At 38.1% G+C, this 26,587-nt stretch overlaps 1 protein-coding gene across 3 annotated transcripts in view; it reads left to right on the top strand.

Moving 5' to 3' along the window:
• The window catches only part of DNM3 (dynamin 3), a gene marked incomplete at both ends in the record, with an annotated part of 193,276 nt that overhangs the window by 6,428 nt on the left and 160,261 nt on the right, over positions 1-26,587 (top strand). For all 3 annotated transcript variants that reach the window (XM_082484692.1, XM_082484690.1, XM_082484691.1), the window contains 6 exons: positions 10,073-10,146; positions 20,004-20,153; positions 21,974-22,177; positions 22,737-22,835; positions 23,711-23,871; positions 26,436-26,578. In XM_082484692.1, the coding sequence (XP_082340818.1) occupies positions 10,073-10,146; positions 20,004-20,153; positions 21,974-22,177; positions 22,737-22,835; positions 23,711-23,871; positions 26,436-26,578 (831 nt within the window). The remainder of the gene's footprint in view (positions 1-10,072; positions 10,147-20,003; positions 20,154-21,973; positions 22,178-22,736; positions 22,836-23,710; positions 23,872-26,435; positions 26,579-26,587) is intronic.

Below are 26,587 nucleotides of genomic sequence, written 5' to 3' on the forward strand. Positions count from 1 at the left end.
ATTTACTATTTGCTGTAATACAGCTAGATTTCCACCCTCACAGATGATATGATCAAAGCTAGATTAATCTTTAGCACTCGGTACTTTGTTTACTATGTACAGTGCAGATGCCTAAAAATGTGCACATGTATTCAGTAGTGCTTAGCTATAGGGGATGCTCTAAAATGGACAGTGTGTAACTCACCTGCAGACAATAGGCAGGGCTCTGCGTGGCGAGCACGAGAACAACTGTAGACATCTCTAGCCTCTGCTGCTGGACAGTGGATGGAATGGGCTATGTTCCAGATCAATTCAGCAGCCAAGCTGGAAGCTGCTGAAGAAATTTTAGCATAATCTATCAGAGGCAGTGTTGTGCCTTTGTGTACTCACCTGTTAGTTTGTTCAGGTGCTAAGCAAATGTTGACAGAAGTTCCCCAATGTTGGTCGGATCTGGGAAACAGGCTGGAAAGCCTTAGGAGTCTGGGCTGAGATCTCCAGCATTATGACTTTGTTAGTGTTCTGGGAAGTAGCAGCATAAAACACTGTTTTGGTCAGACTTGTAGTATAAAATTTTCTTGTGGTAATAATTCTATTTCTGGTGAGACGAGAGATGGGGGATCACAGCTGATATTAAATTTCAATATTTAGCTAAACAGACTTTACATTGTCACAGACAATATATTCATTTGCACATACTACAGGCTTAAAGCAGGATAAAAGGGCAGGTAAAAAAGGGTAAAAAGCCTAGAGAAGAGAAGTTGTTTTGAGAAACTAGGATCACTTCTTTTAGAAACAACCCCCTTTTTCCCTTCCTTCTTTAGTTGTCTTTCTATCTATAAATTCAGACTGTCTTTATACTGCAGTTTCCAATGTATATACGTTCTAGAGGGAGTAGAATAATTGAAACCAGTTACATTCCAGCTCTGCAATATAATCTGAAGTCACTTGTATTGTACCAAGCAAAGTAATTGTACAGTTTGACACCTAGTCCACCACAAAAAAGATAAGTATTTTCACAATGCTTCTAAAGAGGCAAAGATTTTTCGGCTTGGCTAGGATGTGGTATAACTGATTGTACGCTATACCACTGTTTAAAAAGGCTGTATTGATGGATCTGAGTTCAGGACAGTAAGATTTGGGAGGAAAGGCAGGGGATTATTTTGTCTGGGTTTTTGATGGAACCACTGAAATTTGCAATATCTAAAAGTTTTGTCGTGACAGAGTATCCAGAAGTGAATTATTTGCTAATTGCAAGTAATTCTACAGTAGTTAACTTCATGTAGCTGATATGCCTGCAGTGTTGGGGAGATGTTGTTTTCTTTCTGATCCTTGCAATCAGATTTCTTTTTTCTGTTTGCATCTGATTATATTATAGAGGAAAAGTTTTTACTCAAATCTTTTCTAAAGAAACATTTTTAATAGTATTTGGCAGCTGTAAGTGTTAAAAAGATCCAACAAATAACCAAATTCTATTTAGAACACTGACAACAATTTAAAAGTGAGTAAAGATTTTTTGTTGTTCATTTCTTGTATTAAGATACAGAATCTTGCTGCATTAGTATTCATCCTGAGAATGGATGGGCTTTTATGCACCAACATCCTATGCAAATTAGTTCTTTCCTAAGAGCAAACATATCTGATTGGGGAGAATACAGTTGTGCTGCAAAGTCTGCTTTATTCTTTTTGACACAAAAATTCTGAGAATTGTTGGGGTTGTTTTTTTGTGTTTTGTGGTTTCTTCCCCTCCCACCCCCCACTTGGAATTGATGGAGAGCACCGTTGGGCAGGAAATAGCAGAAGCTTTTGTAAAATCTTAGAAGAGAAAGAGGAAAAAGGGCATTTTAACAAATGGAATTAGGATGATGCAGCAAAGTTTTGGACGCCTGCCAGGGAGGACAGATGCATCATGCATACAGTGGCTTGCTGACGAGACTGCACATTGGCAGCTTCTCGATCTGTTAATACAGCAAGCCTACAGCCTGAGCATAATCACTGCAAACAGAGCACTGTTCATCTTACCACTTTTGTGTTTTTGCCTGGCAAGTTTTTATAGCTGTGTATGGCAAGTTTTCAACCCTATAAACATTATTGAAACTTTAAAACTTTCTGTCATGTAAGATATATACATATATTTTAACAGTAGGAAGTGCATTTTTTTTTCTTTGCTTCAGTGAACAGGCTTGCCTTTTTCTGTGCAGAAATGCAATGTGAGGTGCTCTCACTGCTGTCAAAATAGGACATTAGATTTGGGCTACTAATAATGGTCTGTGCCTGCTTAGACTCCCGTTTAAATGTCCCCTGCTTTGGAGAACCTGTTGACTCTGGTTGTGTTTAATGGAAGACTTCACCACTGGGACTGGTGTAATTTTTGGTGCTGATTTTCTCATAGCCCTATAATGTGTACTTTAATGGGGGAGATATAATAATTTCTGGCTGCTTGGTGAGCAGAAATGCTGCTGCTACTTAAAGAAAGTATCTTCCAGATAGGAGAGAAGTGTAACGACGGTCTTTTTTAAGGCTGCTCTGTCTCCAATCTTCTGCATGAAGAGGAAATCTCAAGCTTTGCTTTCTCGCCATAGTGGTGCCTAAGTGTTGTCACTGAACTTAGTTGTTATGGAGGTGCCCAGCTAGTGTGGCTGAAATCTCTTGCAGTCTTATTTGAAGTTCTTCAAGAGCTTTTCAAAAATACCTTATGTCTCACCTTTAGCGTCAAGACTCGCAGTGTTCCCATGGTTAGGTCTGTTTGGGTGGATTTTTTGTACCACCCCCCTCTGGATTTTTGTATAGTTGGTCTCAACTCCATAGCGGGGGAAGGGACACCCAAAGAGACATTTTAGGCTGCTAGGTTGTAATGCTGTTTGAGTTTCAAGATATTTTTTTTTTTAATCATTATTATTGATTCAACTTGTGTGCTTACCTGAAAGTGATGGATAGGATAATTGGTGTGTCCCTGCTTTGGCTGTTCGGTTCCAGTAGTTCAGCAATGGTGCGATGAAGGACACTGCTGGGTTGGAAAATGGCTTCTCCAAGACACCAAGTTTATTATCTACCCTGCTTGAAAGGATGAGATAGTTTACAGCCCTAGGATGTCTGAGTACTCAGTTTCTCACCCCTAAAGACTTGTCCAAACTGCATGGGCTGCAATGTGTAGTTACTACTCCTGGGTATTGGGCTGCATCTTGATTCAGCAGGCTAATTAAAATGATCTTTCAGTTGAAGGAAGATTTACCTTGAAAGAATGGTTACTGCAAACTGAGACCAAACTTCATTAGGGAAATTGAACTAAGCACTAAATTGTCACGATAAGGATGCTTGCATCTGTGCTGTGTGGCTTACAAAAAAAAACAAACAAAAAACCCCAAAAAACAACCTGGAAAGAATGGTATTGAGCTTTAGGAGCTAAGATATCAGAGACCACTAAAAATCCACAGTCTCTTAATGCATTTAGCTTGCCTAATAGGCCTAATTAAGATAGGTATCATTGGTCTTCAATAAAGAACATTAATTATTTTGTACATCTTCATGTAAGCCCTGTTATGTTAGGCTGAGATTTTGCAGCCATTGAGCAAAGTTGTGGGAGAGTCTCTCGACTGACAGACATTGTGCCAAAAAAAAAATCATTTACTCTTCTGTAACTAATGAAAGGAGGTGAGGGATCAAGTGGTGACTGATAATAAGAATTTGTCTCTGTACTTCGAACTAATGAGGAAGAGCATATATAGCTAAATATCAGTGTGATGTAGAAAGTGATATATACTACTGTATTACTGGAGAAAAAAAAAAAGGTGTGTGGTTGAGAACATCAAAGCACAACAGAGACAGTGTCTTAAAGCTTTTGAGACTTCTTGAAAATATGTGTCCTGGGGTTATATTTGTACTGTCATTTGGAGGGTAGAGGAATTGTACTTCCAAAGTCACTAAGGAAGAATACAGGGGTGTCTAGTGTCAGTGATGGCAAGCTTCCTCTGAGAAAAGTCATTCGACACTATGAATTTAATTCCTAAGAAAGCTTCTGTTTAAATGCAAAGTACGCTTCCCATCACTTGGACATACCTTGCTTTGTAATGAACAAAAGTCCTTAAAGGATCTACTGCTGGATCCTCTGTAGTGTTGGTGAGCACAGGAACAAAGAGCAGGTGACACAGAAAGAACACATCTGTCAAAATACGTCTTGAGATGTATATTTTTAGCATTAAGAGTTAATTAGTTATAAATTTACTGGTTTTGGATTATGGGTTTTAGAAAGTGAACCTGAGGAAAGAACTGTTAGAAATTAGTTAGGAGGAAAGAAGTTAGACATTAATAATGTCTCTCATCTGTAGGCGTACACTTGGACCATGCTTTTCCCCGTTTTGTTCTTTTGTAGCACTTTGCTTTGGGGCTAGATATGATAAATGCAAGAAAAATGAAAACTTTTTGTAGTATTTCTGTACAGTGTAAGTTTGCCACAGAACTGGGAGTTGCTTGGCGATATAGGCATGTGTAGATGTTCACTGTGAAACAGTGTGTTCTTTTCCACAAGATAGGGCTATTCAGCAGCCAGTAAGAGCCACAAGTGCTACAAGTGTGCCAGGCTGGAGCTGTATAAAACAATAAACACTGTGTTGGAAAATGCCCAGGAAAACTGTTGACTTTTGGCATAACTGCTTCCTATTGCAATTGAAGATGCATTGCAGTCCTTGGTAAATCTTGGGAATAAAGGCCTGCATGGCATGCTATCACAGCAGTATTGTTCATGTGAGCAGCCCATGGAATACGTCCTTTCTGTATTTGAGGGAAAGTTAGTGGAAAAACTTTTATAAGTAACATTACCAATGTTGTTTAGCAAAATGAAATAGATTTAGATGGGGCATTTGTGCTCTTCTGTAAGAATTATGACTCTTGTCCTGAGCCTGTCTTGTTTCTACCCTTTGTGAAAAATGTGGAGGCTTTTTCTTTGGAGTGACTTCTGATTTTTTTTTGACAATTCATCACTATCAGTTTTACTTGTTCCTAGCTCTTTAATTAATGCAGTTACTGTGTAATCATTGGCATTTTCCTCCATTATTTGATTTCCTGGATTGTCCATATGTTTTATATGAATCAATCGCCATTTATCCTGTATAATACTGACCATGTACCTGACCAAAGTGCAGAACATTCCTCAGTACTATACTGGCAAAGTAAAGCAGATTTAAGTTACTCAGTTACTCTCTTGAAACCATGATTAAGTTTCAATTGGTGATGATGCATCATTGCTCTTCACACAAACTGGGGATTCTTCTTTTTTTTTTTTTTTTTTTTTTTCTTTTTTTAACATAATAAATTCTGCTAGTGTTCTAGAGAGCTCCTAAATGAAAACTGTTTCCCTACCTGGAAATCCCCTTGGAACGCATTATGTTTATATTTTGATTGTTTGACACGTGCTCTTTTCTTTGTAAGCTATAGTCCTGCTTATAATAAGACAGCCTCACTGAAGGAGCACCTGTTTCATTTGCTTTTCAGCATTTGTCATGGCTTCACCCCAGCAGGCAGCTAGGACCATGCAGCTGCTCACGCAGTTCTCCCCATTTCCCCTCAGAAGGGTAGGGAAAAGAGGGAGAAAAGAAGGGGCAAGGAGAGAGTGGGGGAAAAAAGCCTTGTGGGTTGAGATAAAGACAGTTTAATTGAACAATAACAGCAAAAGGAAAATAGCAGTAGTAGTAGTAATAATAATGGTAAAAGAGCATACAAGATAAAGTAATACAACACAAGTCACTCTCACCACCTCGTGAATTGGTTGCCCAGCCTGTCACAGGCAGTGATCATGGAATCCTGTCCCCGGCCAACCCCCATTTATATACTAAGCACAATATCTATGGTATGGAATATTCTGTTGGCTGGTCCATTGGTCTGTCTGTGCTCCTTCTCAGCTTCTATGGGAAGCTGAAAAAAAGTCCTTGAATAGTATAAACATCACCTAGCAAGACCTAAAACAATATGCATTGTTGACAGTCCTTTCATACCAAATCTGAAACACAGCAACCACTAGAAAGAAACCACACTGAAACCAGGACAGCATTTCACTATGGTTTCTGCCCTTTTTGAATTTTGAAAGGCCGTTCTCATCTCCTTTGTGGGACTTTCCCCATAAATGATTTGTCTAATTACATTTTCAGCTTATTTGCTTTCTGAGTGTCAGTCAGGGAGTGTGGTGTGATCAAGGAAGGACAACATACAGAGACGTGACCTTTGTTTTCTTTTTTATTTTCTTAAAGTTGTCTACTGTAGCAAAGATCAGACCCCTAACTGTCTTGTTATTATAAACTGCTAAGGTGTTGGTACGGCCATGGTAACTTCTTTCACCATGCTGTGACATCAGTTTTTGAGACCTGGGTTTTAGCAAGTCCAATTCAAACTAATATCTGTTACCTTTACACATTAAACAAACGTTTTAGTAGATATACTTGTCCAGATCTCTGATACTGGAAATGAGCTATATTAGAGAGCTAAGACAGTATAGTTTATGTTGTGCAGTAAGACATGAGTAACTTTATAGATTTAGGGTAAAAATTATTTGGCCCTGAAAATATTTTGCTCTTGAAAATATTTAATGGTATTCTAACAAGTAAGTGCATTCTAAGGTTGGAGAGTTATTGAAGTGATGTTCTGGAAGACCTGGTTTCTTCCATCTTATTTGCATTTGATGTATTCAGTACTGGCTAGGCATCACTGGACAGACTTTGCTGCCAGTCTCCAAACTGTCACATTGCAGGAGCATTGCTGCTGAGCTAGTATAGCTGTTGTCAGCAGAGTACCTTTTGCTGAAAATGTTCTGAGAATAAAGATGTCAAAGTAGTTTGATTCTTAATGTAGGATACATGTCTTTTAAAGGAACATATCGTTCATTCCCAGCTTTATTATTGCACAATGTATTTCATTCTTGTTTCCTGCACCTTGTTATTGTTAAGTGGTCTTGCAGGTGTGCACACAGGTACTCACAAGCTCACTTCCCCCACTGCAGAAGACAGCCTTTTCTCTCCCTTGTTGATGTCTTTGTGCCCAAATTCTCAGGCATGTCCTTTTTTTCTGGATTGATTTCTTTGCAGCTGCTTCAACTTTGATGTGATTTTTCTCCCAACTCTTGCTAAACTTACCTGTACACACTGACCAAAAGATTTGGAAAAGCAACTATCTCAAACCTGTCCTTTAAAGAATGTTAAGTGTATCACAAGGACATCGAGGAGCATCATCCTTTTGGTCAGAAGGAACCTTTGTAACGGCTGTGTTCAGTCCTATTATATTTCTTGCTGCTGAAGCTTTTTTTTTGTCTTTAAGCAACATTTTATTTAGGTAGAAGTTTTAGGGAAAAATGAGGGTGTGGGGCTCTTCCTAATTCACTGTTGTTTATTTTGGGGTTTTTTTTGGCACCACTAACAAACCCTGTGTAGAAAGCTTTACATGTCAAGGGGAGGGGGACAAGACCTGCATCCTGTCTTGTGGATGTCATTCTGCAGAAGCACTGCAGAAATACTTGTACAGTATTTAATCGGATCCCCTTCCTGCTAGAATTGTAATGTGGTACTATGTTGGTTTTCCTAAAAAAGTGCAAGTTATATCTTAGACTTGACTTACACTTCTGTGTGTGTTTGAAGAACTGCCTTTTTCTAGAAGTGGAGTTTATTTGTAACATCTGATTTGGGCTGTGCAGAGAAAGTGCATTGCCATTGCCTTGTGGCTGAAGCTGAAATGTCAAATGTTTTAAAAAAAAAAAAAAAAAAGCCCTGTCCCTGTGAGGACATATTTATTAATTGAGGTCGATGTTTCTTTCATAGAGGTAAAATATGCATTCAGCAGTTAAAGGTCAGGGGGAGGGGGGAGTTTTCGCCTGAACTCTCCCCATGAACCCCTTTTTATCCTCATTCTTTGTAATTTTTTCCTCTTCAAACTGTACTTCTGAAGGAGAAGCCTTATGCCCTTCTGCTGCACACTGTTTAGCTGGTTATGTGATCAACACAGCTTGCCCTCTCACCAAGTAGGAACCTCTCTCTGCTGATTCTTGCTTGAATGTACAATAGGCTTTTTGACAATAGTTCAATTAGAGAGGGTTATCGAATACTATCAGTTTTGGACATGTTAAAAGAACATTCTGAAGGAAAATTGGTGGTGTTCATTTCTTTCTAATTTTACTGTTGAGGGAAGGTCAATGTTGTATAACTAGGAGTTGCATTAATGCAGTGTTCTTTATCTCTGAATGTGCTTAGTCTAAAGCAGAAAATCAATAAGTCTTTTCAGCCTTTGACTCCCTGAAGAAAGATTTTACTATCTCATGTGGTGCTGTAGAGGACCCTAGTTTGTTTTGTGTGATCAGTTTGTTCTGAATGGCAATTCCTTTTAGCTTCCTGATGCAAAAATGCTATATATATATATATATATATTATATTTTTTTTTTTTAAATAAGATCTGAAATGCTTGAAAAGCAAGGTATGAAACTCTCATCTAAATATGTGTTTTCTACATCCTGGGCTATGGTCATTTCAGTGTGTACAGAGAAATGAATATGTTTCTATTAAAATTTTCTCCTCTACCCCATGAGGAAATATCAGTAGATGACACTTCACCAAGACACAGGTTTCTCTCCATTGGTAGGTACTGCAATAGTGATAGACCTTTCAAAGGCCTTTAGCATCTCTCTAAGCTAGTTCTTGTATCCTGTTGCTGTCTCAAGTGTTGTAAAACATTGCAGCAGATATAAATCACTAGGCATTAACTTTGTTTTAGAGACTACTTGAATTCTTAAGTAATTGTACTTTAGCCTGCAGATCTGTATTTGAGTATAGAAGTTAACGAGCTAGCTTGTGTTTGAACAGCCTGTCCTTTTATGGTGTGCTTTAGCTTTAGTTTGCAGAGTAATCACACTGTAAGCACACATTAACAGGTATTGAGAAAGTGAGACTTTTATTTTATCTAGCAGTTAACATTGTTTCATTCAAAATGCTGGGGACTTCTAAAGTGGTGTGAGGCACTGCATACAGCCAGTCATGTTACTCGGAGCCTTAGAACCGCTTGCTTATGAGTTTTTTTGTTTTGTTTTGTTTTGGTTTTTTTTTTTTTTTTTAATGTCTAGATGTTAGGTTGGGAAGGAAATCTGCAGAGCTTGTGTCACAAGTAGAATTGCCATATTTCTTTTCTGCAGGCTGCCCAAAGCTTTCTTCAAGTGTGAACAAGGTAACAAAGAGGCTCACTGTTGTTGCATTCCTGAACCTGTCTTGACCTGGGACTCATCAGACCTAATATCCTCTGATGTGCACAAATAATATCCTGCAGTTTGATGAAATATTTGTGTGGGGTTTTTTTCATAGCTATACTCCCAGAATAGACTGACTCCCACCTCGTTACAACCTTCTTTCAGGTAGTTGTAGAGAGTGATAAGGTCTCCCTCAGCCTCCTTTTCTTCAGAATAAACAACCCTAGTTCCCTTTGTGGCTCCTCATAAGACTTGCTATCTAGACTCCTCACCAGCTTCGTTGCCCTTCTCTGGACGTGCTCCAGAATCTTAATGTTTTTCTTGTAGTGAGAGGTCCAAAACTGAACACAGTATTCGAGGTGGGGCCTTACTAGTGCTGAGTACAGGGAGACAATCACTATCCTAGTCCTGCTTACCACACTGTTCCTGATACAGGCCAGGATGCTGTTGGCCTTCTTGGCCACCTGGGCACGCTGCTGGCCCATATTTAGCTGGCTGTCGACCAAAGATAATGATATGTCCATATCCTCTTCAAAACAAATATATGGTGAGGACACATTTATTTTAGAGAGCCTGATAAATGTGGGCATAACTTCAGGTACTCTTGCTATGCAAGGTGAATTTTGAGATGTTATGTATGATGGTCATGAAGAAAGAGAATTGGTAAGACCTCAAGACAGTCATTTAGTTTTAATACACATTTGTCTAATGACTTTCTGCTATCTTGAACCAAAATTAGCAACCCTACTTTAAAGCAGTGTTTGTAAATCCGTCTCCACCAACTTTCCATTTTCATTGCAGCTGAAGGTATCAAGGACGTTCCAAATTAGTCTGATATCTTATGTAACTGTGCTTTCAGGGTAGTAACTACATTTTTAATGTTTCTAGGGATTTTCTTCCACGAGGTTCTGGAATTGTAACACGACGACCATTGGTCCTGCAACTCATCACAGCCAAAACAGGTAACCTCTTTCTCTTTTTGGTTCAATGCCTGGACAAAGTGCTGATGCACTTCAGCAGGAGGAAAAAAATTTCTAGGAAAACTTAAACAGTGCGAACAAAGTTGCAACTAGACTGTCTGGAACAAAGGCCTGCTGCTTCAAAACTGCATGCTCAGGACCATCTAATCCCAGTGTCCAATCTGGGAAAACAGTAAAATCTAAATCCTAGAGCATGTAGTACATTTAATCCAAGATCAAACTTGAAGCAGTGGAGAAACATTATTACGTAAAAGTGTTTTAGAAATTAGCTTTGATTATTCATTTCTTGATGAGCTTTACACTTGTATTAATTAACACACCAAAATTGCTTTAGTTCTACCTTTAACTCTTGCTCCAGTGCACACAGATTTGATTCCACACAGCTTGTTTTCGTGACCTGTCTTTTTTGGTTGTGCTCACTGCACTAAGTAGAGCAGAAGGTAGACTGGGGGAGAACAAGGCTTCTGTGTATTTGTCTGGTCAAAAATAAAAATAAAGTATATGTATAAACTGAGCTATATGATGTATTGAGATTGTTCATCAGAATTCACCACTTTGTACTCTTCCAAGGGGCACTTAATCTGCTGGTGCGTAGCTCAGTTCCGTAGCATATGTAAGGGCAGCTACGGTTTTCCATCATTCAATTGTTGTTGTTGCTGCTTCTAAGCCAATGTAAGCAACAAAATCACTGGTCTACTATTGACTTCCACTTAAGATAGTAAAAAGAAATGAAATAATATCCATAACTGCATTTAAAAATAAAAAGTGCTCTTTAAATTATGAAACATGATGAAACTGGGGAGGAAACAAAATTGAAGCTGCTTGTAGAACTTTAGTGTGTCCCTACGTGTGAGGTGTAACTAAGTTTTTGTGTGCATTTTTTTTCCTAAAAGGTTTTTCTGTTGTTCATCAGGAAGGTGGACTTCAGTCTGCCTAAACTGCAGGTTTTTTTCTGAATTACTGCTTGTACAGTACAGTCATATTTTTCAACACCTCTATGAAATTTTTCATAGTGTTTATACTGTGGAAGAGAAAGGAAAAACTGCGGAATCCAGTATTTCTGTATGCTCAGCTTAGAAACTTTAGGATTTTCAAGTGTGTAATATGCTTATACTGCTTTACGTATATAATAAAAGATCAATTTTGTTTTAGTTGGAGATATGAACACTTGCCATTTCTGCATATTTGGCTTCAGATCTCGGACAGAGCATGCAGAAATGCCTGAATAAGGCCTAGCTATGCAGAATTTTTATCTAACTTTCCCAGCACCGTGTAAGAGCAGAAGAAAGAAAAAAATCAAGCTCTGTGCTGACATTCCTAACAAAATGACTAAACTGCGGGGATGTATGAATTAGTAAGTAAACTCTTACACTCTAACCTCAGGTAGTTAAATACTTACTCCTAGATGTCCATCCTAAACTTACCCCAGCTGGTCTGTATTGCCCTATTCTGTAAAATCATCGTAGTCCCTTGGTTAAGGGGGCAATAACAGGGCTTCTCTCTCTTTCTGGTATTTTCTGAATTAATATATTCACATAGTATTACTAGCTTTAGGAAGGCCTCTAGGTTTTTGTACAGTTACCTTCTCTGCTGAAAAGTAGTTCTTCGTTATAACTTAAATAACACAACATAAACTTTAGAAATTCTGGAGAACTGAGCTTCAGCCTAATTTTGTGTTTCCTGGATGTCAAGACATATTTCTGCTGGTGGGAAATGCTGCGTATTTCTTGTTTGGGATTAGATGCCAAGACCTTTGAAAACGCAGGCTTTAATTATTTTGTTACTTTCTTTAAACTTTGTTCTGTAGTTGTTGTTTTTGGTGGTGAAATTCCGAATAACTTTATCTTTTAAGCCACCTTTATCTTTCTGAACTAATTTTAAAAAGGGAAAATAAAGAAAACTGCTTAGAGAAGCACAGTGTTCTTTTACAGGAAGCAGATGCTGGACTGATTTTTATCAAGTCCATAATTATCTAAAATGTTATAGAAAGTAATTAGAGGACTGTATCAGATTCTTGCTGTTGTAGCAAGCTTAACTGATCTCTAGCCCTAGGATCTTTCTTGACTCTTTTAAAAGTAACTATTCTTAAACTTATAGTTTTCCTTGGGAGGGATGGGGCACTTTCTATATACATACATATAGGCATACAGAGATGACTGCAAGATATTTTAGCAGCATTGTGGAACTGACTGAGAATCTTTTTGGAATGTGAATTTGATTAACAGAAGAGGTTAAATCTTCATTTAACTTTGAGACACTGCACTAAAGGAATGGCAGCTGAGGCATTTGTGCACACCCAAGTAGGAGGAAACTTTGACCACTCATTAAGTGGGTTGAACGTGTCATGGAAGGGTGAAGCAGGATTTGGTTGTGAGGAGTTATCAGAGGCCCTCCAACATCTGAAGGATCTGACAAGTCTGGGTAAAGAGCTGGTCTCTTTATGTGCTTTAAAAATGCAAATACGCAAGGGGTAGCAAGAAACAATTAAATATGAAGAAATTTATCTCGAGTGGTGGAGGATTTTTTTAAGAATTTTGTTTAGTCCTCTTTTTAAAAAATTCTGTGTAATTAGTACAAAGCTATTTTGTAGTGACCTGTTGATCTCCTTTAATCACTAACATTTTTTTGGGGGAACAGTACAATTCCTAAATGGCTTTACACCATTTGCATTTCCACATCCACGCAGATGCTGCACTTTGCTGAAATCTTGGAGGCAGAGACAAAGGGTTTAATTAAATTTTGCGACTGACGAGACAGTCTTAGTAGTTATGACTATTTTCCTCCGAATTTGATAATGTGAGAAATACCTAGTAGCATAGAAGAAGTCAAAACATGGATGTTAAAAATAATTTACAGTACTCTGAAGGACTCTGACTTGTTCTTGACTATCCTACTTTCAGTCTCTTTTGGGACTGCCTAGCTGCATTTGAAATGAAATTGTAAATGTGGCCTGTATCCAATAAATTACTGCACTGGCTAGAGCAGAAAGGGGAAAAAAAAAAAGTCTCTGTCTTGTAAATGTTTTGAGGCTTCAAGGTGGCTTTCTTCTTGCAGTTAGAAACTGATAGCCATTACTTGTCTCAAAGCAGTTAATTGGCAGTCCTGTAGTTAGGGTCACAATTTTTCATTCTTATTCTTCATCTCATGTGTTTGGTTCAGTTGCCCCTGTTCTGCTGAAGAAAAATGGCATATGTGATGTCTTGCTGGAAGAGAGAATTGAAACGAATAAGCATGCAGATTTCGTTCTGTACTAAACAGACCTAAATTCTGGTAAAGCAGCTTTGTTTCCCACCCAGAAGTTGCAATGAAAAAAAAAAAAAAGTTCCCATCTGCTATTAAGCATTGTAAGCAATGCAGGTGTGGCTTGATACTCTCTGGTCACTGCATTGCACCCTGGGCAATTCCAGTGTTGGGAATGTCTGGTGTCAGGTGAAAGGAGACTCTTGTCCCTTCATTGCTGCTAGTCTTTGAAGGAGCTTAGAGAAGAGAATGGTTTTGGAGAAAGTAGTCCCATCTGGGAAGATGCAATTTGTTGAGTTTTTAGAAGGCACAGGTGTGGACAGGGTACTGTTAGCTGGGAGGCCGCCTGATGGTGAACTCAGGCTTTACAAGGCAGGCAAGACAGCTGTAACAGATTAGCTTTTCCATTCAGAGGATATACATGGAGGGGAATTCCACCTACTCCTTTCCTGGGTGAGAAGCTGGATGTGAGGGCAGTTTACTTTGTGAGAGCCAGGTGTCCAAATCGGGCAAAAGCCATGCTGGTTCTTTTAGTATTTGACTGTTGCTGCAAAGGGTACAGGAAGCTTATCTGTTCTCACCAAATAGCGTTCATTTTAAATGCTAAACTGTTGTGATATTTCAACAGTTACAAATAAGCATAGAGTGCTGGTCTTTCACTATCTTACTAATGATTCCTTTTCAGGAGGAGGAATGCATTACATACTCCTCTAGTTGTGCTCTTAGCAGGATTTTTCCTTGTGTGTCTTTAGGATGTAATATTGGCACACAGCACATGTGACCTGGGACAAGAATTTTAAGGCTACATTAGTGTTTGGTAGTCTTGTAACAAGATAACTGAATTCTGTGTAAGGTACGTTAGTCCCATTTCAACTCTTCATCTTCTGTCTGCAAGTTTTGCCAGTAAGCATGCTAACCTGTAGTGATTTGTCATGTGTTACCATGATTTCTTAAAGGAGGGCTAGTGAGCTGGTGGGCTTCCTTTGAGTTGGTATGCTTTGATTTATGTAGACCCATAGAGTCGTTTAGGTTGGAAGGGACCTTAAAGATCATAGGCAGGGACATCTTCCACTAGACCAGGTTGCTCAAAGCCCCATCCAGCCTGGCCTTAAACGCTTCCAGGGATGGGGCCTCCACAACTTCCCTGGGCAACCTGTTCCGGTGCTTCACCACCCTCGTAGTGATTTTTTTTTTTTTTTCCTAATATATATTCTAAATCTACCTTCTTCCAGTTTTAAGCCATTACCCCTCATCCTATCACTACATGCCCTAGTAAGAAGTCCCTCTCCAGCTTTCTTGTAGGCCCCCTTCAAATACTGCAAGGCTGCTATAAGGTCTCCCTGGAGCCTTCTCTTCTCCAGGCTGAACAACCCAACTGTCTCAGCCTGTCCTCATAGGAGAGGTGCTCCAGCCCTTTGATCATCTTTGTGTTAAAATCTGTTTCTTAAACATTCTGAGTTTTTGCTTCACAACTTTCAGTATATTTCCTAGCTTGGTGATTCTTTGGTCTACTACATCAGTAAGATTAAATACTTTTTGTAGGAGTTAGTTGATACTTTTAAATGGTTCTGCTGAGTAAGCTTTGGGAAGGCAGTGACTTGAAACACCTGAGAAGGTCTTGAGAGGTGGGTTGGTGTTTTGGTTTTGTGTTTGGTTGTTTTTTTCCTGTTGCCACACATTCTGTATAGAATCATAGAATGGTTTAGGTTGGAAGGGACCTTGAAGATCATCGAGTTCCAACCCCCCTGCCATAGGCAGGGACACCTCTCACTAGACCAGGTTACTCAAAGCCCCATCTAGCCTGGCCTTAAACACCTCCAGGGATGGGGCTTCCATAACTTCTGTGGGCAACCTGTTCCAGTGCTTCACCACCCTCATAGTGATTTTTCTCTTTTTTCCTACTATCTAATCTAAATCTACCTTCTTCCAGTTTGAAGCCATTTCGCCTCGTCCTATCACTACATGCCCTTGTAAAAAGTCCTTCCTCCACTCTCTTGTAGGCCCCCTTTAGGTACTGGAAGGCCACAATAAGGCCTCCCCAGAGCCTTCTCGTTTCCAGGCTGAACAACTCCCACTCTCTCAGCCTGTCTTCATAGCAGAGGTGCTGCAGCACTCTGATCATCCTTAGGCAACCTTAGGTGATCTGTTCTTCCTCTTGCTGTGCTTTCATCTGCTTGTGGAAATGAAATAATTACCCAGATTTCTTGATACTTGGTAGTATGCTTTTTAAACTGCAGTGACAACATAAAAATGTACCCAGGTTTTGGGTGAAGCATTTGTTGTACATCTTCTGTTTGTTAAGTACATTGCCTGCTATATAAATACTGTTATTTGTTATTTACATGATGAAATCTCTTGGCTCTAGGAGGGTTATTTTCCTCATTGTAATAAATGTTTTTGGAGGAATTTCAGATTTTCTTCATTGTCAGTTATTTACTTTCTTTGCTAAAAAAGTGGCAGACCAACAGATTTTGAAAATCATTATTGAGGTGGACATTTTTAGATGAATGAGCCATATATGCAATACCCACATTTATTTCAGTTCTGTTAATTAGAACACTAAGTGAAAAGTAAATCACCGTAGGTTCAAAAGACATTCTGATTTTTTTTTTTTCTGAAGTCTTGCAAATGCTTTCTCCTATTGAAGTTGCTGAGCTTTAATGCAAGTATCTTTTGTTGTGAGACTACTCCTCAAGCATACTCATCTTTTATTGCCATCTGGTGGCAAAAAAATCCTCTTACAGAAAATGAAAAAATTATAAAAATAATTTAAATTGGTTATTTCAGCTAACACAAATGATCTTCCAAACTTCATCAACAAGAAAGCATTTGTAGGGTCTTCAAGGACAAAAACTAGAAAAGTTGCCACAGTACCAGTAGTAGGGGAGGGACATTTCACAGAGAGGAAAGGAAGACAGTGGCTGCCATTTTCTGGATCCCACCCTCTGACAACCACTCATTCAGATGATAAGCAGGGATGTCGTAGACACCAGTAAAGATTTGGGAAGTGCATACCCCAAAAGCTAAAATGTGACATCACCATGGGGAAGAGGTTGTAGTGACCCCTTCCTGAGGCAGGGGAGGACTTATCACCCAAATAAGACTGATGTGCTGGAAAAGGGATAGTGCTGCTGGTCTGAAACCTGAATTTAAGCTGTTAAGGTTGCAGAGGCTGCAAATCTGCCTTGCTGCTGTCTGTGTGCGTGTACTGGTAACAGTGCCTGGAGTAACCTGAGCTGATCAGCAGTGACTGCTGAGGTCTGAGAGCATGGGTTTGAGGGCTCAGCCAGTTGTCCCATCAGCACCCTATGGGGTACAGGCTTCAGCTCATGTTGGGACTAATGAATCTTCCCCACAAATACTTGGTTTTACAAGTGGTTTTGCCTGGAGGGTTTTGTTTCCTTGATCCCAGGTTGATGCTCAGTGACAAATGGAAAGATGGAATCCCCTCATTGAAAGACTGGAAAATGGCCCTATATTTGCCCATCTTCAAAAAAATAATAAAGAAAAGTGACAGAAAAATCAAAGCTCACTTTTAGGAAAAAGAAATCTGCAATTAGTTTTTAACTAACAATCTGAAAGGTACGTGAGATGAATAGCAACCAACACAAATTCATCAAGGGGAAAAAAACCCATTGTATCAGTCTAATTTATTTTTTTTTATTACAGGGTAGCGGGCTTGTAAATAAAGGTGTGGTAGGTCTCTTATCTTGGGTTCACTAAGAGTTTTTAAATTACGTATTTTTAAGGGCTGTTCCATGTCTCATCATGTGGCATACCTAACTCAGCTCTCTTTAGCTTAGAGACAGATTTATGAAAGATCTCAAGTGTGTGTGTAACTTAAATGGTTTGAAAACAACAATGGCTGTTTATTGTTAATATAACATTGTGCTAGATTAAATCATAAAAGGATAGGGAGAAATAACTCGCAGGAAAAATGAGGAGCATTTTCAAAAATGTTGTCCTGTAACACTTGTTTGTATGATTTGTCTAATCAAAATTGAAGAGAGAAATAATCACTTATGATGATACTTGTGGTTGGACACTTGTGGCACTAAGGAGAACTATGCTGTAGTAGCTTTTTTTTTTTCTATATTATCCAAGATGTTTTGAATGAGTCTGGGGGGGAAAAGGTATTCTACATAGAAAGACAATGTTTTCATTTTGTATCTAATTGTTCTTTCTTGTAATGTAACATCAGTTTTATACAGAAAATACATGTCTGAGAACTAGACATTAGGCAGGATCACTTTTTCTTGTCTGGCTCCATGTCCATTTGCACAAAAAATGTAAATAAAATGTTTTGCTAGTATTCTTCTGTGTATGAAAACTGAAGGTTGCATTTAAGTATGTGCTTATCCAGTCTCACTAAATGCATCATTGCCAAGGACAGGCTAAGGGCTGAAAGGAGCAAAACAAAGCGCTGCTTGTTCATTTGAATTTTTATTCTGTAGGCTGTGTGTGGCACCACAGGTTATGAACTGTTGTAAAGTCTATTCCTTCAGAACTAGTGGGACCACAGATATCACTGGGAGGAGTGAGCTATTGATAAATATTAACACAGCTAAAAAGCTGTAAACATTTTAATTTGAATTACCTTGAAGCCTTTTCAGATAGGGAATCTTTCTTTCTATTACTGTTAGGCAGAACAAAGAGAAAAGGTTCCTTGACTATCATGTGAGTCAGTCAACTGATTACAACTAGGCACCAAGTATTAATTATTGAATTTTGAAATATTTTTCTGAGAAAATCTGATGAACCACTGAAAAAAAAGTGTAACTAAGAAGAATACATTTTATTTTTTGCCAGGAGCAGTGCATGAACAACTAGGACAAAATAAGAACCACTTGTCAGCTCTTTTTTTCAGTAGGTAGCTATTTTCCACCTTTGAGATGACAAATTTTACAAATGTGAATTCTCAAATGTGCTAGAGCAACTAAGAGATTTTTTGTGCACCATCTTTCACTTTGAAATACTTGAATATTCCTTGTTTTTTTTTTAATAAACAGTTGACAACAAAGCATACAAAACAGCCATTAATTGTCATTTTGCTGCTAGAGCTAAAAAGGAATATAAGATATTCTGGAATTCTTAAGTTGTCAAAAGTAAGATGGAGATTTTTATGTACTCCCTTATTTTTAAAATAAGAGATGTGTTATTTTTGTCCTAACAAGGGTGGGTTTCCCTGCCCCTTGCTCTTTGAATCTGGAGGGATTATGGTATTGTAGCGCAGAAAGGTTGGTGTTTGTTGTTTTGCCCTCCTCTCTCTCTTTTTTTGGCTTTAGTTTGCTTTAACTGTTGTTATGATTTCATGCGTGGTTTTGACTTTTTTTTTTAACAGCTCTGTCAACAATAGTAATAAAGTGACTTTTCAGAAACAGACTTTAGTATTGATACATAAGGCTCTCTATTAGTCTATATTCTCAGATTAGGTCTCCTGAGCTGCTGTTCTTTGAGTACCAAGCAAGCTCTTTGCCCTGATATTTGAGGGCTCTTTACCAAGAAACATTTTCTAGGGAAGAAATGCCTAAATGGAACTTTGAGATCAGGCCTTGATTGTGGGACGAAATGAGCATACGCAACTCTGTCCAGCCTTTCTCCAATCCTGCTGCTAAGACCTTGTGGGGACAGGATGTGAGTTTATATCTGTGGTTACCATTTATGTCATTATTTCTGATTACAGCCTTGCTATGTGAGATAAACTTTTGTGTTCTGTTTTGTCCTATTTGAAGGAAGAAACTCCAGTTTTACAATCCTGAGATGTGGTTTTGTTTATGCACCTCTAGGGCAGGAAATTCAGAAGGATGCAATAACTAGTATCAGTATTTAGGTTCCTGTTTCAACTCTTGAATCCAGTGTTGAGTTTGAGTCTAAAAAATTAGGCTGTATCTATCCCTGATACCTGGTTGATGCCTTTTTAATGTAAGAGGGCAAGATGTATGATATCGAAGACTTAGGAATTCATTGTGTTCTCCCACTTCAGCAAAATCACAGCTATATCTAGAAAAGCTTTTACAAACTTCTGAAGCATGGCTTGGATTTAGACTACAAGAAGTCTTTAGGAAATGAGCAGCTGTGTTTAAAAACCTTGCAGTGTTTTTAATTGATCTTATTTTCATGATGAACTTGTAAAAATGTACAGAACTCCTTTCTTAAAATCGTGTGTAATGTGGACTGTTAGATTTTTGAAAACAAATGCTAATAATCTGTCATGATTCAGAACTTGAATTACTTTTCTTCAATTTAGTGATGTATTACAGGCAAAAGTCATCAGATGAAAACTCAGAATCTGATTCACAATCTGCTGCTTATTCCATTAATGTAAACAGTATCTATTTGAATCTTTCAGGTTGTTCCAAAAGATGACATGCTAAAGATAAAAGCAGTAAATCATAGCCAGTCAGCTTGACTTTTTAACTAACCCTTTCTTGTTGTAAGCTGGTTTTCATCTGTAGCATGTGCTCATATATAATGCTTTCCTGATATCCATGATGACATCCTCTTGTGCATACACATCTGAAGAATACTAGGGGCTTGAAAGTGGGTGTCCAAGTCTATAAGCCTGTGACGTACAGAGTTGCTATTGCTATTTTTCACAGAGTATGCGGAATTTCTACACTGCAAAGGGAGGAAATTTACTGATTTTGATGAAGTTCGTCAGGAAATTGAAGTAGAAACAGATAGAATAACAGGAATGAACAAAGGCATTTCTTCAATTCCTATTAATTTAAGAATATACTCTCCACATGGTAGGTAAAATCATTCTACTTTATATTTCTGTCATGTAATGTATTTTTTAGCTCTGTCTGTCTAGCTGTCTCCTTTTGTATGTGTTCTCATTGCTTGATCAGAAGTCTTCTGGGACGTGAAAAAACTGCTGAGATTAAGTTGAACCAAAAGTGGATATATATCTGGAAGAATCGTCAACTTCTCCTGTGTTATGAAACCACTCTACATTGGAGAGCAGCGGGCAGAACACACACTCTCTGTCCCATTTAATATTCTCATGATTTAAAAATGTTCTCACTCTGCATCAGGATGAAACCAATCTCTCCCCCAGTACATATACCATTAGTTAGTAGCTTACTATTAAAGACAAATAATAGGAGATGGGAGACTTAGTGGCAAAACTTCTTTTTGTCACCCTCCAGATGGATTCCCTGATCAGTGAGGTAGAATGTCATTATGTCTCCCTGCTCTATTGGATGTTTATTGTTCGTTGTCACTAAAAATATGTTTAGACAATAATGGCGTTTGAAGCTGCTTTCTCTAGTAGATTGTAGACCTCCAGTATAGATCAAAGTTAGTTCTCTGGTTGCCATCTGCCCAATTTAATGAAGGCAATCTAGAGAAAATATTTTGCATTGGATCTCTCTTGGATACAGGAGAAAAGTGGTATGTTTGGCTGAAGCACTTTATTTTTCTAATCACCTCATCTGATGTCTTCATTGCGAATCAAAGGACAGAAAGATTAAAATAAGAGGAGAGGTAATTAAAGAGATGCTGAACCTCCCTTTGATATACCATGAGCAGACTTGGCTCTAAACATATGTCCCTGAGCCCTTCTCTGCTATACAGATGTGGCATAGCCAACCGGAGAGGAGCTGAACTTAATGCCCTGCTTCAAAGCTTGTTTGTTCAACATGCTGACTCCAGGAGAAAGTGAAAATTTCCTACCTAATGCTCTTACTTTGCTTTATTAGGATCAGTCTTTTAGTTCAGCGACTATTGTCTGTGTTGGCCGGACCTCAAATGTACTTCTGGTGTTTTCTTTCTAGGAATTGTATTTTTCTCATTTGTCTAAAGGATACCCTGTTACCTCAGTACTGTCTGAACAAGCTAGGATGCTTCTAGTTGGCATCATGGCCTGTACTGGGAAAGTGATGCCAGAGCAAACCAGGTTTTCTTACTGAATAAAATTTTTCATGTTTCTTTTCTTAAGAAGTTACAGAGTAAAAAAAAAAAAAAATTCCACAAAAAACCCACAATAACAAACCACCCCACAACAACAACAAAAACAACAAACTAAAATACAGCATGCCCTCAAACTCGTTAACAACAGTTTTGCTGTATAAGTTAGGCTAACTATTAACTTTTTGGAAATGTCTTAATTGGAGACACTGTTGAAAGAATGGTTAGAGAAGGACTGTATTTAAAAAAAAAAAAAAAGGGGAAAAAAAAAAAAGCCTGTTTTGGGTTGATTTCAAAGATACAATGGGAATAGTCTTTTGTTGGTGCTCCTGTTGGTGGAAAAAGCTCAGAAAGCCATGTTCGTTTGTCTTAGAGCATTCAAGGATTTTCAGTATAAGTATCACTCTCTTATGCCACTTGTAATGTTTAAAATATTCAATAGTATTAATACATCCAGAAATGAAAGACCAACAGGAAAACAATTGTACTTTTTAAGTAGTCAGGCGTTTTGTTTGAACCATTGGCGATATTTGTATACTTATAAAGGTAATTACGGGGGGGTTTATATGACTAAAATTTGTCTTCAGCCATAGATGTGTAGACCTTTTTAGATATCTGGTGTGCTAACCAGTTTTATGTTCCTGTGTTTTCCATATAGTGTTAAGCCTGACTCTTATTGATTTGCCGGGAATCACTAAAGTGCCAGTAGGGGATCAGCCTCCAGATATTGAGCAACAGATCAGAGACATGATAATGCAGTTCATCTCTCGAGAAAACTGTCTGATACTGGCTGTGACTCCAGCTAACACTGATCTGGCCAACTCGGATGCGCTGAAGTTAGCTAAGGAAGTGGACCCTCAAGGTAAGCATGATTGAATGTAACCACTTTTTGTTCTCAAGTGTAATAACATAATTGGAAGTTATTGACTAACTCTTGTGTGAAATATAATTTATAACATAGATGTGTATATATACATTCTCCCATAGGCTTCAACATCACTATAACTCTTTGTTACCTCAGTATCATTCAGGTAATGATGCTGTAAATGTAGTTTTAAAATTTTGTCACTATCTCTTTAAAAGCAAGTGGGGCGTTGCCTATCTAGAAATTTTTGTAGTACCTAGCAAAAGGACCATGGTGCCAATGGGATTTCTGGATACTTGCGTCATAAACTCTTTACCGTTGTGTCATAGGAATGCTGAACCTCATTAAAGAGATTTGAGGAACACGTTTCAGCACTGGCAATGATGGTCCCTTCTTTTCCAGACATTACCAGCTACAATTGCAAGTTATGGTATATGTGATACAAGCCTTGAGAACGTCACATATCAGTTATTATATAATTGTACGATTTAATTGTTCTTCCTGAATATAAATGCTTCTTCGCTATCTTTTTTCCTCCTGCCTCCACCCTGGTAAGGCCTTAGGACCATTGGTGTGATCACAAAATTGGATCTGATGGATGAAGGAACAGATGCAAGAGAAATTCTAGAAAACAAACTACTTCCTCTTCGTAGAGGTGAGAATGTTCAGTTGCCTACATTTTTTGCAATCCAGATGGTGGTTTGGATAAGGGTGGTGTTTGGGGGTCCTTGAGGTGAATCAAAGGTTATGCTGGACTTGCTGAGTTCCTAGCTTTTATCGTTATCTATTCAGCAAACATAAAAGGTTGCTGTGCTAAAAATGTCCTGCAAGTAAAATGATTTTTTTTTTCTGGACCTGGAAAATACACTGCATATTCCAGTGGAAGCAAGAAATGTCAGCACAAGTTGTTAGCCAATTTTCTCTTCCGTGCCAAGTTGCTGATGCTGGTAACACAGGAATCTTTCTTTGATTTGCATGACAGAAGCAAGCATCAGAGCTTTTGTAATCTCATTGTAAACCAGGTTTTGACCCCTTCCAAAAATTTTCTATGTGATTGTTCTGGGAGCTACTGCCACAGCTGCTCATACTGTTAACAACATCAAGATTTTTGATTCCTGTTATAATTTATTGATAAGACCACTGTTGCCTCCCGTGGAGCATGTTGGTCCAGCAAAAGACAGGAAATTTTTCCTGTATTTTGCTAGTATATAATTTATCTTTGTAGATCTCTGTGTGTTGTTTTTTTTTTTTTAATTTGTTTATTTTTGAAGTGGTTTCTTTGTGGACTACCAAAGTTTCAGATATTTCTGTATTTGAATCGGTGATTTAAAAGGAAGTATATCTGTTATACATAAACAGGATGAACAATTTAGACACTGTTAAGGTCATTAGAGTATTTGTAAACAATATCTGAAATGCCTAAATTGGAAAGTCTTATTTGAACTTAAACAGTCTATTTATATTTAATATGAATTCAGTAGTTCAGGCTGTAGCTGCATTGACTTACCCATTGGTTTTGTGTTGTTTTAGGTTATATTGGTGTTGTAAACAGAAGCCAGAAAGACATTGATGGGAAAAAGGACATAAAGGCAGCTCTTCTAGCAGAAAGGAAATTCTTTCTTTCCCACCCAGCATATAGGCACATGGCAGATCGGATGGGAACACCCTATCTCCAAAAAGTTCTAAACCAGGTAAAACCTGAAGCCTTTGTGGTGAAAGGTGGCTTTTATAATGATAGGACTGATATAAAATCTTTATTAAAACGAGTGTTGGTCATTGAACCTCACTTTTTCTTTCCTGCTTTCAACCTTTTTAATTTTCACAATGTAATAAATGAAGTTATATATTACATGTAGCATACAACAACTTACTGTAAAATGTAGCTTCTGACTTTTACTGACAGTTCTGCATTCCTCTGTTTTCTTGAATACTGAATATGAACATGAAAAATAAGATTTGTCTCCCTTCCTGGAAGTATAACATCCTATTCCTTAATTATCACATTTCTGCTAATTTAACAGGATTTTTAGAATTCAAATTTAGAAATTAGGAAAAAAAAATGGCATTTTTAGAAATCATGTATCCTGAGGTTTCACTGTATGTCTGTGCTTTAACCTCAAAATCTACATTTTATTATAGTTTTTAATAGAAACAGTGTGCTGTATACTAATGATATAAAGGACAAACACAGTAATCGGAACACTTTGTTCAAATTCAAAAATAAAATACCTTTATTTTTGCTCAAACCTTTGGTTTATTTCTGTGAGTCCATGCCAAACCATGTCAGATCACAGCTTGCTTCAGCAGGAAATAGAGGTCTATTTCCCAGTTACCTGGACAAGAAACCCATAGCTTACTGTCCTAATGAAGACACTGCTTACAGGAGACTCAGAGGAGTATATAATTCTCTCCACCATTTTGTGTCTTTGAATATTACTTTTTTCATGGTGCTACTCCTTAGCTTGAAGAGCTAACCCTAATGATGATGCATCTGAGCAAGTTTGAAGAGGACAAGATCAAGTCATGCCCGCCTCTCTAAAATTACTGGTGATGCTATGATTTGTTTTATTTTTTAAAAACTTAGTTTATCAGCTGACCAGTGTTCTTGGCATTCCTACAAGTCAAACTTGATAGTGTTTTTTCCAGTTCACTGTCATATTGCAGCCTTTGGTCTGGAATAGACAAAGACCAGGTTAGCCTATATTTGTCCATTTTAAACAGCAGCTGGGAACAGCAGAAAAGTTATTGATTAAGGTAGGAAACTAAATGGCTGGCCTGCTTAATTTCTTGCTATAGTGACTTTGCAGCTGTAACTTGACAGCTAGGTTATGGCATGCTCTAGACTCGCTCAAAAAGAATGCTAATGCCAGTTATTTGAGCCTCAGAACTGAAGTCTTCAGCAGGATACAACAACTTGCTTGTATCCTGCAATTTTGACAGCGTTTAGGATGTTTTGCATCTTTTTATGTCTTGAAAGTTTAATCCATGTGCCTTAGTTTTGAGACTGAAGCATGAGCTGCATTTACTTTTGGACTGTCTTATCTGTTCTGACTTGCATTACCTTACGGACTATTAACTTGTGTGTGAGCTGTTTTGTAAATGTACCTATTTCAGTATGAACTGTTGGTCTTCTGTTGCTATTACTGTGTGTACAATATTATATATGGGAAGATCCATTCAAGTTTTGTCTGAAAGATATTAGGGATGTATTAGTGTTCATAGTTTGAGGTAATATTTCGATTTCTCTGCGTCCACAAGGTGGTGCTCCAGGGAAACTGTAGCTTTTGATTTTGTGCCTGTCGGTGTGCTGAACAACTTTTATTTTGAGTTTACATATTTTGGTATATGACATTCTTAATTTATAGCTTGTCTGACTGGGGTTGGGAAGAGGGTTTGCAGCATAGCTCAAGTCCACTTTGCTTTTAATCAAGGAACGAGTACAATACACGAGAAATTTATGGCAAAGGTAAGACATCAATAGTGCTGTCCAAACACATTGCAACATATATATGCAAAAGTGAGTGAGGTAAGTTAGGCGCAGATCTGGTAAGCCTTTTTATACTCTCCTTCAATTTATCTTCCAGTACTTTTAGGTATATTTTCAGAAATGAAAACCGATAGTCTTGAGTGGTAGAACTTTTTCAACCAAAATTCAGTGTTTAAAAAAGGTAAAGCTCTATAATCATTAATAGGAGGGCAAAATCTCTTCCCTTTAGTATACTTTGTACAAAGGAGCAGAAATCACATGGAGATGATTTTTCCCAGTGGTAAGAGAATGCCAAGTAGGTGCTCTGTATGTCTACACTTCCCTCCATATCTGTCCTCAATAGGCTGTGGATGCTCAGAATCTCTTCCTTGTCCCCTGTTGTCTTGTGGCTGTAAAGTAAAGGAGTTGTCATGCTGAACAAGTGTGTAGGGAATTGGAAAACACCCTTAGGGAAACCAGCAAAATTGGAGTGGTGGCATCAGTGTTGAGTGATGAGAGGTCACTTCAAATTGCATATGTAATATATATAACTTTTTTGTGTGTAACTAAACAAGTATGTAGTAACAGGGCTTAGTGAGTGAGAGGACGAAGGAATTTTTCAAGCCTACTTACAATGTGTATGCAAAAGGAATGTTGTATTGTTCTTTAGCAGTGTCCATTGCTTCAAAGATCAAAAGGAACTAAACTGGTAAACTAGCTCAGGTTATGGCAGAAATGTTTGCTTTCATCTTTATTAGCAGTATAAAAGGACTTTTATTTGCTTTTTAGCAACTTACCAATCATATTCGGGATACCCTGCCAGCCTTCAGAAGCAAACTCCAGAGCCAGCTGCTTTCTATAGAACATGAAGTAGAGGTATACAAAAACTTCAGACCAGAAGATCCAACCAGAAAAACGAAAGCCCTGTTGCAGTGAGTGTC

This window comes from Vanellus vanellus, assembly GCF_965231255.1.
Source record: "Vanellus vanellus genome assembly, chromosome: 5".
Lineage (NCBI taxonomy): Eukaryota > Metazoa > Chordata > Aves > Charadriiformes > Charadriidae > Vanellus > Vanellus vanellus.